The 15774-nt window shown below is 44.3% G+C and overlaps 1 protein-coding gene across 1 annotated transcript in view; it reads left to right on the plus strand.

The window, feature by feature from the left end:
* The window catches only part of RAPGEF5 (Rap guanine nucleotide exchange factor 5), a 997318-nt gene that overhangs the window by 463286 nt on the left and 518258 nt on the right, over positions 1–15774 (plus strand). Inside the window, exon 6 of the mRNA XM_086941717.1 lies at positions 86–167. Coding sequence (XP_086797843.1) covers positions 86–167 — 82 coding nt within the window. The remainder of the gene's footprint in view (positions 1–85; positions 168–15774) is intronic.

Here is a 15774-nt window from a genome sequence, read left to right on the forward strand (position 1 = left end):
TTATCGAAATAAAGCCTTTTTCATTCATTCATTCATTCATTCAATACTTTTTAGCTCGAAATTAATACTTTTCTTTTCTTTCAAGTTCTTCAGCAAGACTGCAACATACAATGGAAGTCAGCAATGAAATGTTTCAACTTCAAGCTCTAGCCCAACTCACGTCTGCAGTAAGTAAACATAACTGATTATATATGCTGAAGAAGGTTCAGATTCATTACTCACGGTTAACTCAAAACATTTGGTGGGAAAAGAGTTGTAAACGAGAACAGAATTTGTTCAATTCACTCATAAAATTCTCAAAGAAAATGCTGGTATATTCTTGTAGACGAGTTCTCCCTTTGTCTAGCTATTAGTTAGCTATAAGTTAGTAAACATGGAATGCATTTTCATTGAAAGTTTATATGTTTTTACATTTTTATACTTATTTTACCACTCAAAGGTGTCTCCAGTTGCAATTTACAGATTATTCGCTTGACTAAGAGTGTGGCAGCAATCTACAGACACATTGTTTAGTTGTAAGAGTTAAATGGATGAACCTCTGTGTCTGAGATTTGAATGATATTACAAATTGCTTTGGAACTAGTATATCATTTTGTACAGTCAGAGGCCTCTGTAGGTGGTGGCTTACTTCTAACTTGGGAACTGATTCTCAGTGATCTGGGAAGAATGTAGCACATGCTCCAGGATTTCTGTGTTTTCCATATGTACTGCTGGAACTAGTAGTATTCACATTTTCCCATCCTGAATTTAAGCAGGTGTAGAATTGTGCCCACTAAAATAGAACTCAAATGTGCATAATCACATTATATAATATAGCCACATTGATGTTTTAAAGAGTACCTCACCAGTGTCACTTTGAATGCTCATACACTTCTCCCTCTTCACTGGACTCTATTTGTGTGCATTTCTACGGCGAGAGTCTACTGCAACTGTTGGTGAACACCAACAAACCTATGATTTGTTGTTGTTCACTAGCTTCTTCAGGTGGATCTCCTCAACCCACAATAAACCTTCCGAAACATGCCTTTATCCATGGATCTGCTGAATGTACACTACAATGACAAAATTGCTGTTTGTAGATCTCTTGTCCCATCGTAAAGTATGACAGTTACTAATTATCTAAATCAGAAATCGGGATTGTACTTAAATATTAGTTTTTTGTGCACTTGTTTTGAATTTCGGAGTGCAAAAAGGCCCAACCACTGTATATGTGGACAGCCAGATTTACCTGAGGCAGCTAAATGTATTATAATCCCACCACTGGCGGAGGAATGTTACATGTGAGCAGTGCCATAAATCACTGTATAGCTTTATTTGGATTTTGTATAGTTAGTCACCCACAGCAAATAGGCTGCTATTAACAGAGCGAGAGACAAACAGTAGCCTCATCATAAGAGCCTCATCATATGCTAGAGCACAGAGAAGCGAGGCACACATTTGTGGTTAATTACTTCCATATCTCAAGCTGCATACTGTAGCAATTGCAGAATTGTTCTGGCACCTTTCAGACAATAAATCCAACTATTGCTCTTATAGACCATATCCCCACTGTGCTTTTATCAAACAGCAAGCTGTATATTCCAGTAATGATGGTTTGGTGCACAATGTAATGCAAAGTCCCTAAAAATGCAGTAGCTCAATCCCACATAGTGCCATTCTGGAGGGTGCAGCAGAAAGCAAATATTTTAGAAGACAATGTGCTACAAATACACGGTTGCAGTCTATCTGGCAAGGTGACAGGAGCTGCAGGTTGAATTGCGAGTTGACTAGATGACCCAGGAGCTTTGATTCAGGACATTAAATATTAGATGTTGATATTTGATGTCTGTTTCCAAGCAGGTGAAACATTTTGAACTAGAAATAGTTCAGCTCCGACACCTTTCCGGGAAAATTATGTCAATTGTGCTTATCCTATTATCAACAAAAGAGCGCCAATACGAGTGAAACCCTATATCGCAGTGAAAAAAGTTAAACCTACCTAAATTTGAATGGTCATTAAGCGATAAGAGAGGCAGTGAAGATAGAAAAATTTATTATTTTCTAAAAGAACCCTCACTCACCCTAGAGGTGACATGCTTCATCATGGGGTTCGGTCACAGGTGGGGCCGACTATCCCCACCTGTGTGCTACCACGCCTGCAAGTGCAGCGGAGCTGGTATGTGTGAAGGGAGTGATCAGTAAAAAAGGTGTGTTGTAAAAGATCACAACTGTGCCTCAACAAACTTTATTAAGTTTGTTAAGATCACAACAGGATCAGGACCAGATTATAAAAAAGGAAACAAATCCTACGGGGGTCCAAGCACGCTAAGGCTAAGGCTAAGATCAAGTAATTTTTACTCTCCTCAAACCAACTCACGGTTTTACCCGTCCTTAGGACTCCTGCTAATCGTCAGGTAGAGTTTGATGCTTCAAGGTGCAACACGCTTCATGAACACAATCCGGGCCGTAGGGGTGAAATGAAAAGGTGAACAAGCGGCGAGCCTTCCAGCAGCAAGTTTGACTGGAAGTGAAAATATGCCTAACCCTATGAGCCCATGAAGCGTGTTGCACCTTGAAGCATCAAACTCTACCTGACGATTAGCAGGAGTCCTAAGGACGGGTAAAACCGTGAGTTGGTTTGAGGAGAGTAAAAATTACTTGATCTTCTCCTTTGTTCCTAATGGTGTGGGCAGGCCTTAGCATGCTTGGACCCCCGTAGGATTTGTTTCCTTTTTTATAATCTGGTCCTGAAGAAAGCTGAGCTGACTATAGCACTACCAGCAGAAACATGTTGACCATGCACTTTTAAAGTCCCTGGATTAAAATTAAAAATTCCAGTGACTCCACAGTTTTTAATGTGAACAACTGGCCCTTAATAAAGTTTGTTGAGGCACAGTTGTGATCTTTTACAACACACCTTTTTCACTGATCACTCCCTTCACACATACCAGCTCCGCTGCACTTGCAGGCGTGGTAGCACACAGGTGGGGATAGTCGGCCCCACCTGTGACCGAACCCCATGATGAAGCATGTCACCTCTAGGGTGAGTGAGGGTTCTTTTAGAAAATAATACATTTTTCTATCTTCACTGCCTCTCTTATCGCTTAATGACCATTCAAATTTAGGTAGGTTTAACTTTTTTCACTGTGATATAGGGTTTCACTCGTATTGGCGCTCTTTTGTTGATAATAGGTATTGAAATAAGGGGTGGGAGAGTAGCCATTATTCCCTTCCTCTCTTGTTGTATATACAATTGTGCTTATCCATCAAACACCTACGTTTGATCATTAACTTGTAATCTGAAGCTCTTCTGAAGAAAGGTGGGAATACGGATAGAAAAAACTCCACATGAAGGGCAATCTGCAATGCATCACTGCCATCAAAACTTCCCTCTGCAGTGGTTAACACAGACAGTAAGCAAACTCTATAGCCTCCTTCCGAGTGATGTGAAAAGTGGGAAATTGGGTTCAAATGTTATTTGCACATGGGTTTACCCTTCCTGCCCATTTCAGGATTAATGAAACTGTGTTCTCCCAGGTTTTTGCTGTTCAGTCTCCTTCATCCCTACTATAAGGAGATTAGCTTTGAAAAATGATAGGAAAAACACGTATGCTCGCTGTTCGATATTCTGCCAGGCCTAAACATTTCCTTTTTAATATTTATAAGTCACCCAAAGGTAAACCCTAAGTGACTCGAGGGGAGGTTATTTTAAAGGTAGGACATGTATATTTAATGGTTTACATGTCCTGGTGATACAAAACCTTCAACACATTTTTAATTGTGACAAGGCTGACCCTTCTATAGAAAAACACTGGTTGTACTGTAACAACATGTAGTGCTTAATTTCAGCTTGGCAGCAGCTAGATAAATGTTTCAAGCTCTCATTTTTATAATTTAAAATCCAATTCAATTGTCAAGTTGGATTTTATAAAATTATTTTGAAAATGAAAAGTTGTCATTTCGCTGCTTAAGCCAAAAGGGGCCTTTCTGGCAGTGTCCAATGTCACCCGACAGCTGATGGCTCCCCTGTGTTGAGATGTGGATTGCAGTCAGGTAGTGGACATAGGGGTTGGGTGAGGAGGTAATTTTCTTCCTTAAGCTGGACGGCCTGGGGGCTGTGCCCAGTCTTTTCTTGGTCTTCAAACGATGCCTAAGCTGTCACTGGCAGATGCAGCTCACACCTCGGCCTGCCTCACTTTTGGCTTGCTAGTCAGATTGCCTCCAAACCCAATAGAAATAGGGAGCTCAAAGAACTGGTTTGAACTGACTACAGGGGAAGGGTTTCCCAATTTAATAGCTACACCTCTGGGTAGGCTTATGGTGCTCTGAATGGGGTGGACGAGGAGAAAGATTCTGCCATGTTTGATTGAGGAGCACTGTGGGGTAGGTTAGATTACAACAGAGTAGCTGCATAACTGGGTAGGGTAACCCCTTGTAACTTTTACTCCATTGGTTTGGGAGTGGCCAGAAGTTCTCCCATCCAGAGACTGAGACTGCACATAAATTGAGCATCCTCAGTATCTTCCTCAAAACACTGCTGTACCGGTGAAGTATCACAAGAATGACTGCTCTCAGGTCTGAACACATGAAGGAGGCCTGCTTGCCTTGAACCTAGAACCCAAAAAGTTACTCCAAGGATCAGTTTGCTGATCAACTGTTTGACCTACTGGGACAAAACAAGCTTCTAGAGGACTCTCTCCCTGCAACTGCCCAGCTGACCAGTTCCAACTGGACCTGCTCTTGACCCTGCTGCTGGCCTCTGTTAGTGTGAGTCATAACTCCCCAGTTGTGTTCCCCAAGTCCTAGACGCTTGACTGGTAGTTGAGTCTACTCCTCCTGGCCACACTGCAAAAACTGGGACTTAAAAGCATCTTGCTAACTTTATGCCAGAGAACTGATGGAGCCTGGCATCACCTTTGAAGCTGCAGTCATCGATGTTAAATCACCTGAAGGCCCCTAATTACTGGTTTGCTCCTCTGAAGGAGATTCCAGGAAAGTTTTTAGGTCTGAACTTAGAGGCCTTTATCAGAACCAACACTGAGCAATACCCCATCAATGTCTAGGCCTCCCTGTGAACAGTGTTAAGACTGCACCCCCTCAGAGCTTTCACATCTTTGTTGATGAACGCACTGGGGAACCCTCTCTGCAGCAACCCGCCGTCATCTAGCCCAGCTTTGAATCCAGTTTGTCGCTTGCTTCAACGATAACTCATCCATGAACACGTTTTATCCTTAAACGTTTCTAAGTCCAAAGGTAAACTTTCCACCGACCATGAACCTTGTCCCTGTACCTGACCTGCACTCCATCATGGTCGGCCTTAACTTTTGATTTTGATCCAGTCAAACACAACTAAATTACCGCTGTATGATCTTGGTGGATGAGATACTCCATCACAAACAGGACGGATATCCTGTCAGCCATAATGCAAGTTCTATAAGATATAATAGAAGTGTAAAATGGCGGACAGGATATCCATCATGTTGGTGACAGAGTAACCCTGTCCGCCATGATCATAATCAGGCCCATTGTGTTTTTCGATGCAATTTTTAAAGATAAACTTTGAAAGTTCATATCTCCGATTTAACCAATGGCAGACATGGGTTTGTTAAATCGAAAGGAAGGAAACAAAGAAATAGTTTCCTGTATTACTAATTGCCAATAATTAAAGGCTGAAATTAATTGGACTGATGAGGTTGCAGTCATAGGATTCAATGGTGACATATGAGATAAACTGAAGGGCGCCTTACTCTCATAACGAAATTGCCTTACAGAATGTGAGGCATTGAATGATTTAATGCTTCATATTGAACCTGGACAGCATGCACGAAGGGTGGATAATAAGATGCCTCTTAAATTATGGTTTGAGATGAGTGAGAAACCTATGCAGACAGGCTCACAGTGTCATACTTTGACCATGGAGGAAAGAGAACACGGGGAAAGGGAGAGACCTAGTTTATATTGTAGTCATTTCATATGGCACTGTCCTTCACTTCAGAGAAACTAACAGACTTGCCTCTGAAGAGCAAACCTAAGACAAGTCTTTCATGTCAAAAAGAGTTTGCTCTTAAAGAATGCATTGTTTCAATGTCAGTCTCCATATTAATACACCATCAAGAGATGCACACTTATTTTTGTCAATTGAAAATGGGCATATCAAATCTGTATCTTTATATGTAATGTTCACTCCTATGTTTCAACTTTTGTTATGAACAAAGTGGTTATGATTTCCAAATCGGACTTACATTCGGAAGACAAATACATTTTGAGGACCTCAGCATATTACAAACAAATAAAGATCTATAACTCAGTTTAAACCTCATTTGACATGTTTCCCCCTACAAAAACAAGTGAAAGAGTTAAATACGCCCTCTGCCTATCAAGACTTAAATGATGTGTTCAGCAAGAAAGGAGCAAGTACATTACCCCCACAACTGTTATATGACTGTACAATAGACATGCATTTTGAAGCCCCCATACCCAAGGAATAATGTATAATGTATAATTTATCTTTCTATGTCACTTAAAGGCGTGTCTATATTTTTCACCCCCAAGCCAAATGGTCTATATAGACCATGCAACTATTAGAGAGAGCTGAGTGTGATTACCATCTGCAGTATACATCATTTACCCCTCATCTCAGTATTATTGGATCAAGTGAAAATAGTCAGTCTTCTAGAAAGTAGATCCCAAAGTGACTTACAGTCTGCTCCGCTTATTGAGGGAGATGGTTAGAAGCAGAAATCAATAATAAATACAGTCAATATGAATACCTGGGTTTGTCAATTGGACTCCTCAATAACCCTGCTATTTTTTAATACTTTGTAAATTATATATTCAAGATATTTTGTACACATTTGTGTTAATTTACCTTTATGATATGCCTCAAACATCTTAGAGAAGTCCTCCGGAGACTGAGAGAGAATGCCTTTTATGATAATCCTGAAATGGTGATATTTGAGATCAGTTAGCTATCATTCCTAGTCCTAGTCCTATTTCTAGTCTTTTCAATGTCAGACTATGAGATTCAGATGTATCTAGATAATGTAAATGTTGTGGTTGAATGTCCTACTCCAATGACTGATAAACAGATCTAGAAATTATTGGAATTTGCACATTTCTTTAGCCACTTTATTGAAGCTTTCAAAAGATTGTCAAGCCCATAATAGAGATAATAAAGAGCAATCCCCTATTCTGAAATGGAGAGTGTAGGAAAGTGCCCTTTTTGACATGCTCAGATCCACATTTTGCCCTAGTACTGATGCTTTTTTACTGAAGGTGCACTGGTTCCCTGCTAACCAGACCCCCGTGCCAGTGCTCCATCCCTTAAAACAAGGTAAATGTCTAACTGGAACCCAATTGGCAAGGACTCTAGCACCCGTATAGCACCCTTGCACATGATACCCCTGGTACCCAGTACTAAAGAGCCCTATGACCTGCAGCATGTATTATGCCACCCAAAGAGACACACAACAACTGCATAACACTGCCTTTGCAGGATGGGTGAAAAGGTACAAATCATTTTGAAAACACAACATGGCACACTGTGTGCCATGCGAAGGTACACTGCATATACTAAACGTAAGTCACCCCTACAGCAGGCCTTAGCGACATTAGGCAGGATGCATTATATTATATGTGAGGGCACATCTGCATGAGCAGATAGGCCCCTGTGATGTCTAGTTCCATTACTAGATATTGAAAGTGACGTGCTGGGCACTGTCATTACTGGTCATTACGAGTTACCCTGCTACAGGATGGCAGCACAGAAACCAATGTTGTTTGGCACCTTGTCTTAATAAATCTGTGTTGATGCCAGTACTAGAGCTACCTAGAGGGGTCCCCTAAAAAACCTACTACTCCTCTAATGTGCTCGCTGACTAGTATATCCCAACCTGCCACCACAGATGAGATGAGCATAGGGGAGAGCCCATGCTGTCAGAAACAGTTCCTGCTCCGGCGGAAGGTGATTACACATCCTCCAATAGGATGGCAGTGAATTAGCATGTCAAGGCCAGAAGCTTCAAAGCCTGTGACGTTCTTGATATGCAACAAAGACTTCCCCCGAGACCTTGGGAATGCCATCCTCTGCCCTGCGGCCCCTTTGACCAGAGCAGGTGAGAAATTAGTCAGAAGGTGCGCCACACTTTTCAGGCTAAGCACACCCCTAAAAGTGAGCCACCTGAAGTAGACAGCCAAGGGAGGGTTTCGCCATTTTGAATTTGGTGAAACTAGGAACTCTGAGTCAGCATTATGCCCACTTCCCCCAGGAAGTAGTCATATAGGAGCTGTAGTCATAATCAAATAAACTTTATCGGTTGGTTGGAGGTGCCGCCGATTTTGGTACAGGGCCAATTTGGCATCTATGCTGCAAAATGGCCCTGTAACAAAAACGGCCTCTAGGGGCCCCCTACCATGCAGCGCACCGGGGGATTGTCCGGTGCCCTCCATGGCCAGTTCAGCACTGGCATTTGTACAATGGAGGCATTATTTGGAAGGTACACCGCGTATGTTGATAGTCTGATTGGATAATCATTTTCTTGAAGATAATCATTTTCTTGAAGATTGAAAGGTGCTTATGCCAGGCATACCCATTGGTCCTTGTTTTACCAATTCAGTTAGATCTCTTGGTGTGACTACTGCCTGAGTTTTGCCTGTTCGTCATTGTCCCTGGGAGAAGGACATCTCCAGGCTTTGTATTGGATTGTCAGCTAATCATTCCACATAGATTTCTCTCATGCATCCTTCTCTATTCGGAGAATGGTAATCCCACTGAAATGGGTATTTGAAATGTAAGCAGGAAAACAGAGTTATAACCTTGGCTCAACAGGGTAGTTCAAATCCTGAATCTCATTAAGGTTGGCTTAGGAACCCATTAGAAATCTCAGATTTACACAAGTACACACGTTTGATTAACCTAATTTCTTATTTACACTTTGGACATTTTTAAACATAGAAAAAGACACATCCATTACCTTTCTGTGTTGAGTAAATGCAAATTTAATATTTCACCCACAATGTAAATATTGTAAAGCAAGGCAAACATATACCTTAATAGTAAATAAATGGTGCTAGTTCTTTTTGGATCCAAATTAAATAATGAAATCTGCGGACGTTTAGTGAGAGTCCTAACTGTGAGAGGTTATCTGCACGTAGATAGTCAAACAGCACTCTTCCTCATTCGGCCTAGACATGTGCACACATGTTTGTTTATAACAAGTGCAGATATTCTCACCCAGCTGCTCTGTAGTGGACCCTAGTATTTGCAAGTTGGTGAGTGACTGTTATCACTGAATTTCAATTTAGGAGAAACTTAGAGTGAGCGAGACTCAATTAGTAAGACTCACAGCAAAAATCAAATTACCAGAGGACTGTGCCCTGCAGCAGAATCAAACATAATAATTAAACAACAGGGGGTGGTGATGGACAGAGTTTCCGAATTAAGCAGAATACTCTCTCCCAGTCAAGAGATCAGGGCTTGATCCAACACCGTTTTTTAGCTCACTGCACCATCCCAGCTCAGAACCTGGCTATATGCAAATTAGTCTGTCCCTGGCCCAGTGCATCATGGGAACAGGGCAGACCAAACTACCAAGCCAATTCTTTCACTGGGAAGGAAACAAGGTTCCGGGGACCGGTTTTTGGCATTACAGCCTTCTTCGGCCTGGCTTGCTTGAATCCTGATGGTGCAATGAGCAAGGGACTCACGTCTGAGTATACCCTTCCATGCTTATGGTGGACAAAATAATTAAACAACAGGGGGTGGTGATGGACAGAGTTTCTGAATTAAGCAGAATACTCTCACCCAGTCAAGAGATCAGGGCTTGATCCAACACCGTTTTTTAGCTCACTGCACCATCCCAGCTCAGAACCTGGCTATATGCAAATTAGTCTGTCCCTGGCCCAGTGCATCATGGGAACAGGGCAGACCAAACTACCAAGCCAATTCTTTCACTGGGAAGGAAACAAGCTTCCGGGGACCGGTTTCTGGCATTACAGCCTTCTTCGGCCCAGCTTGCTTGAATCCTGATGGTGCAATGAGCAAGGGACTCACGTCTGACATAGCTGATGAGCTCCAATCCTGGGCACTTGTCTTAGTATATCTACAGCATGCACACCAACCTGTATCTGATCAGCGAAGCGTATTGCCATACCTGAAACACTAGGGATCTGCTAGTAGAAAGGTTGAGGTACTGAATAATGTGCTTGCTTTGTAAGGGAGACAGTGCCTGTGAACAGCAAGAGAGAGAGAGAGCGGCACAGGCAGCTTAACGCTCAGCAGGCTTGGAGGGGCACACAACAAATAGAGGCAAGAGGAATGTACCAGCAAATTCTATGACAGGGTGGGAGATTAGGCTCAGCTGATCAGGTGGACCCTTTTCCATTTTTGCCCTCGCTTACTAGGACTCATAATCAGACTCCCCTTCACAGAGTAGACCAAATAGCGTTGATGCCCGGTTATAATCTGCATCAGTCTAAATGTATGGCTCCTCCATAATGTATGGTGGTGCTCCTGGTATGGTCCCCAAATCAATTACAAGCCAATTAACATATAATCACCACAACACCTAAGGGACTCTCCACTGCATACATATAGATGTGTTTGGGTGAATAAACTTACTGAAGACTGCCTTTGGTGGCTGCTGGCTTTTGTCCTCTTTCTAGGGCAGTCACTTACCACTGATCTGTGAATTTACTTGATGTTAATGTCTGCATACGCTATAGATTGGAAAAGCAAAAAACAATTGGTGCCTTTTTGGGGCAGCTGCACATCTTACCTGAGTTGTCACTATGATAATAGCCATGTGGTGTGGCTGGGAGGAAACGACAATGGCACATCAACAACCACTAACATGCAAGTCTTCCTGGGCAAGCTTCACAATAATATCACAAACATAATCACAAATGCAAGCCCTGAAAGATGATTTGGTATATGGTATTTTTGAAGCTACTAAGAAGATATAAGTTCTGGGGCACTGCGAGACCACAAACAAAGACAACATCATCACCATGAGTCAAAAGATTGAAAAGATGCAGGCCTCAAATGCTAAAATGGTAGAAGAGATCAAGGTGCTCCAGGAGTAATGCATCAACTAGGAGACAGGTCAAGATGTGACAATGTGCATATCCATAATGGCCGGGAAAATAAAGAAGGCTCTCATAAGATACAGTTGTGTAAATCCTTGTTCTGATTTGTGTTCAAAGAAAGTCAAGCCATTGTTCAAACGCATAGATTTGGGGCACTGAGAAATGCACCAGGGCCCTGACTGATAGACATATTACTGGGCTCTTCCTGGTAACAGACAGGGAAGTTGAGCAGCTGATATTCCAGGAACAGTTTCTTTATCTATTTCAAGATCTCTCATAAGTCACCTTGAACAACTGAAGGACATTAGCTCCAGTGTCTTCAAAAGTTCTCAGTTGGCAAATCCGATACAGGTGAACCTTTCCATTTGCTTTGTGGCTCCAGTGGGACTGAAAATCACACCAGCATGCATGTTGAAAGAAGAGCAGAACATTCTAGGCCGTCCAAGTGGGCACCCCCAATTCACCAAAAGATAGAGATAGACACCCATGGTAGCCAAACGAGAAATCTGAGAAACTTATAGCGGCCTACTGAACAACACGCAAATGATGAGGAAGATTTGGTCCATAGATCCACCAAATTTATGCTATGCAATGACTCTACTTGAATGACATGAACATCTTCATGGAAATGTAGAATTGAAATTTCACATGGCCCATGTGATTCTAAGAGCCGTATTTTACTGCTAAGGGTGTTATACATTTCTACAGGAAATGTGTCCTTTGGAATGTGGTACTATATATTATAGACACAACTGGTTAAGTGGGTTAGTTCTTTTTAGAGTATTACCTATGAGTTAATATGTTATGCTTATTGGGAGTACTGGGGAGACTGGGGCTGTGGGTAGGAGGATATAGGGCGACTCATCTCCATGTTAGGGATGTATCTTATCCCTTCCCCACAGCGGATAAGGGTTGCTAGTGGAGGGGTTGTGGGGTGGGAGGAACTGGGAGACATGGGGTGGGTAGGTGATCCAAGTGGTTATTTGGTCAGTTACAATTTTTTTCTGATGCGGTTATACTCCTATTTGAAGGCTCTCAAGTTTTCCTAGTAGGAAAAGCCTATCCTACATTCAAGGCCATTCATTTGATTACCAGCAGTCTGGATTGTGGTTAAAATTGTAACATGTAATATAAGAGGTTTGAAGTCTCCTTCCAAGTGCCACAAGATATAGAGAGACATAAGAGAGATCCATCCAGATGTTGTTTGCTTACAAGAGACATGCTTGAAACCCTCTGATACCCATTAATGAAACAGAAACATTATCCCACCCAATATTCTGCCGATACAAACACAAAGAAAGAAGGACTAATAGTTGGACCTTTCCACTTTGAGGAGGTAAAGTGGATTAGGGACCCTTTGGAGGGTTGCAGCATATATTTGGAGGGACATCATCAGGGGTTAGCTTTCAAAAGTCTCAAAGTTTACACCCCTAATCAGGTTCTGGAACAATATTTAGAGGGACAACATCAGAGGGTACCTTTCAAATGTCTCAATGTTTACACCCCAAATCAGGTGCAGGATCAATATTTACTTAATCTTTTGCCTAGGGTCAGAGATTGGAGCCTGGATAATCTTGTGTATATGAGTGATTTCAATCTTGAACTCAAGTCAAGTCAAGTCATAAAATTTATATAGCGCACTACATACCCAGAGGGTTTCAAGGCGCTTAGGAAGGGGAGGAGGATTATTTGTCAAAAATCCACGTTTTAAGCTGTTTTCTGAACGCTAGGTGATTCTGGGTGAGGCGAAGGTAAGCGGGGAGTGAGTTCCATGTTTTGGCAGCCAGGTATGAGAAGGATCTGCCTCCCATGGTGGTCTTGTTGATGCGAGGTACAGTGGCGAAGGCTTGGCTGGAAGAGCGAAGTTGGCGGGAGGGGGTGTAGAAGGACAGTCGAGAGTTGAGGCAGTCTGGTCCGATGTCGTAGAGTGATTTGTGTGCGTGGGTAAGCAGTCGGAAAGTAATCCTCTTATTGACGGGTAGCCAGTGGAGGTCTTTAAGGTGACCAGAGATGTGTTCGTAGCGTGGGATGTCTAATATGAGCCTGGCTGAGGCGTTTTGGATTCGTTGTAGTTTCTTCTGGAGTTTAGCGGTGGTACCTGCGTAGAGGGTGTTTCCGTAGTCCAGTCGGCTCGTGACTAGAGCGTGGGTGACTGTTTTCCTTGTTTCGGTGGGGATCCAGCGAAATGTTTTTCTGAGCATGCGTAGAATGTTAAAGCAGGAAGAGGATACGGCGCTGACTTGTCTGTTCATTGAGAGTGAAGAATCCAGGATGACGCCAAGGTTCCGTGCGTGGTCTGTCGGGATGGGTGCATTTCCGAGGGCTTCCGGCCACCAGGAGTCGTCCCATGCAGAGGGGGATTTACCTAAGATGAGGACTTCTGTTTTGTCTGAGTTCAGTTTCAGACGGCTTTGTTTCATCCATTCGGCGACTTCTTTCATTCCTTCGTGTAGGTTAGTCTTGGCGGTGCTGGGGTCATTGGTGAGAGAAAGGATCAGTTGAGTGTCATCCGCATAAGAGATGATGTTGAGGTTGTGTTGGCGTGCGATGGCCGCGAGGGGGCTCATGTATACGTTGAAGAGGGTGGGACTGAGTGAGGATCCTTGTGGTACGCCACAGATGATTTCAGAGGCCTCGGACTTGAATGGTGGGAGGCGGACTCTCTGGGTTCTTCCGGTGAGGAACGAGGTGATCCATTCCATTGCCTTTCCTTGGATTCCGATGTTTCTGAGGCGTTGTAAAAGGGTGCTGTGGCAGACTGTGTCGAAGGCTGCAGAGAGGTCGAGGAGGATGAGGGCGACTGTGTCTCCATTGTCCAGTAGAGTTCGAATGTCGTCTGTTGCTGCGATGAGGGCTGTCTCAGTGCTGTGTTTTGCTCGGAAGCCAGACTGTGAGGAGTCGAGGGATTTGTTGGCTTCGAGGAATGCGGCGAGCTGGTTGTTGACAGCTTTCTCGATGACTTTGGCCTGGAATGGAAGAAGCGAGATGGGGCGGTAGTTTTTGAGTTCGGTGGGGTCTGCTGTTGGTTTTTTCAGAAGGGCGGTGAGTTCAGCGTGTTTCCAGTCTTCTGGGAAGGTAGCGGAGTTGAAGGAGCAGTTGATGACGTCTCGGAGGTGCGGAGCTATGACGGAGTCTGCTTTGTTGAAGATGTGGTGAGGGCATGGGTCTGTGGGGGATCCAGAGTGGATGGAATTCATCAGGCGGATGGTGTCCTCAGTGGAGATTGGGTTCCAGGCGTTAAGGGTGTTAACGGGGGGAAGATGGTCAGCTGATGGTAGGGTGGGTTGGCTTCCGGGTTGGATGTCAAAGCTGTTGTGGATGTCAGCAATCTTGTTGTGGAAAAAAGAGGCTAGGGAGTCGCAGAGGGTTTGAGAGGGGGTGACGTCGTTGGAGTTGGCCGAGGGGTTGGAAAATTCCTTGACGATGTTGAAAAGTTCCTTGCTGTTGTGGGCGTTGTTGTCAAGTCGATCCTTGAATGCTGTTTTCTTGGCTTTTCGGATCAGTTGGTGGTGAGTACGGATGGCGCTTTTGAAGGCGTCCTTGTTGCTGGTGGATGGGTCTTTTTTCCAGGCCTTTTCAAGGGAGCGGCACAGTTTCTTGGACTTCTTGAGGTCATCGTTGAACCATGAGGCCTTCTTGATGCCAAGTTTGTGTTGACGTTTTTTCAGTGGTGCTAAGGTGTCGGCGGTGTTGGATAACCAAAGGGTGAGGTTGGAGGCGGCTTCGTTGGCGTTAGAAGAGGGGGCTGGGGAGGTTTGAAGGAGCGATGTGGAGATCTGCTCCGTGGTGATTTTGTTCCAGTTTCTTTGTAGAGTTGGTTGGAGGTGGATGATGGGTTTCGGCTTGTTGTAGGTGAAGTGAACGCAGCTGTGGTCAGTCCAGAGGAGATCCGTAGTGTGGCTGAAGGAGACATGATTGCTGGAGGTGAAGATGGGGTCGAGTGTGTGACCTGCGATGTGGGTGGGGAAGTGACCAGTTGTTTAAGTCCGAGGTTGGCTAGGTTGTCCAAGAGGGCGGCGGTGTTGCGGTCGTTGATCTTTTCAAGGTGGAAGTTGAGGTCTCCCAGAAGGATGTAGTCTTTGGAGGGGAGCGCGTGTGGGGTGATGAAGTCCGTGATGTCTTCACTGAATTTTGCGCGGGGTCCTGGTGGTCTGTAGAGGAGGGTGCCTCTGAGTGTGGTCTTGGGGTCGATGTGGATCTGGAAGTGAAGGTGTTCGGAGTTAGCGAGGTTGGCGTCAGAGCTGGTTGAGATGCGGATTGATTTCTTATGGACGATAGCGATTCCACCTCCTGTATGGTCGGTGCGGTCCTTGCGTGTGATCTTATAGTCGTCAGGGATAGCGATGGCGATGTCTGGGGCTGAGGAAGCGTTCATCCATGTTTCCGTTAGGAAGGCGACGTCAGGAGAGATGGTGTCTAGTAGGTTCCAAAGGTCAATGGCGTGCCTGTGGACCGAGCGGTTGTTGAGAAGGATGCATTCTAGGTGGTTGGGGTCGGGAGTCTGTGGAGTGGTCGTAGCGGAGATGTTGTCGGTGCCGCTAAATTTGCAGGAGAGGCAGGAGAACGGTCCATGGGTGCGTCCAGGAGCGGCTTGGACGCAGTTGGGGGCGCGACCGGGGTTAAGGGCTAGGAGGGTGGCGGCATCGTAGGTAATGCGGGGGGGCTGGGCAACGCGAGGGGCAGGGGCTCTGGCGCTGGGCGCGGTCCAGG

The sequence above is a fragment of the Lissotriton vulgaris genome, chromosome 10, assembly GCF_964263255.1.
Source record: "Lissotriton vulgaris chromosome 10, aLisVul1.2, whole genome shotgun sequence".
NCBI lineage: Eukaryota > Metazoa > Chordata > Amphibia > Caudata > Salamandridae > Lissotriton > Lissotriton vulgaris.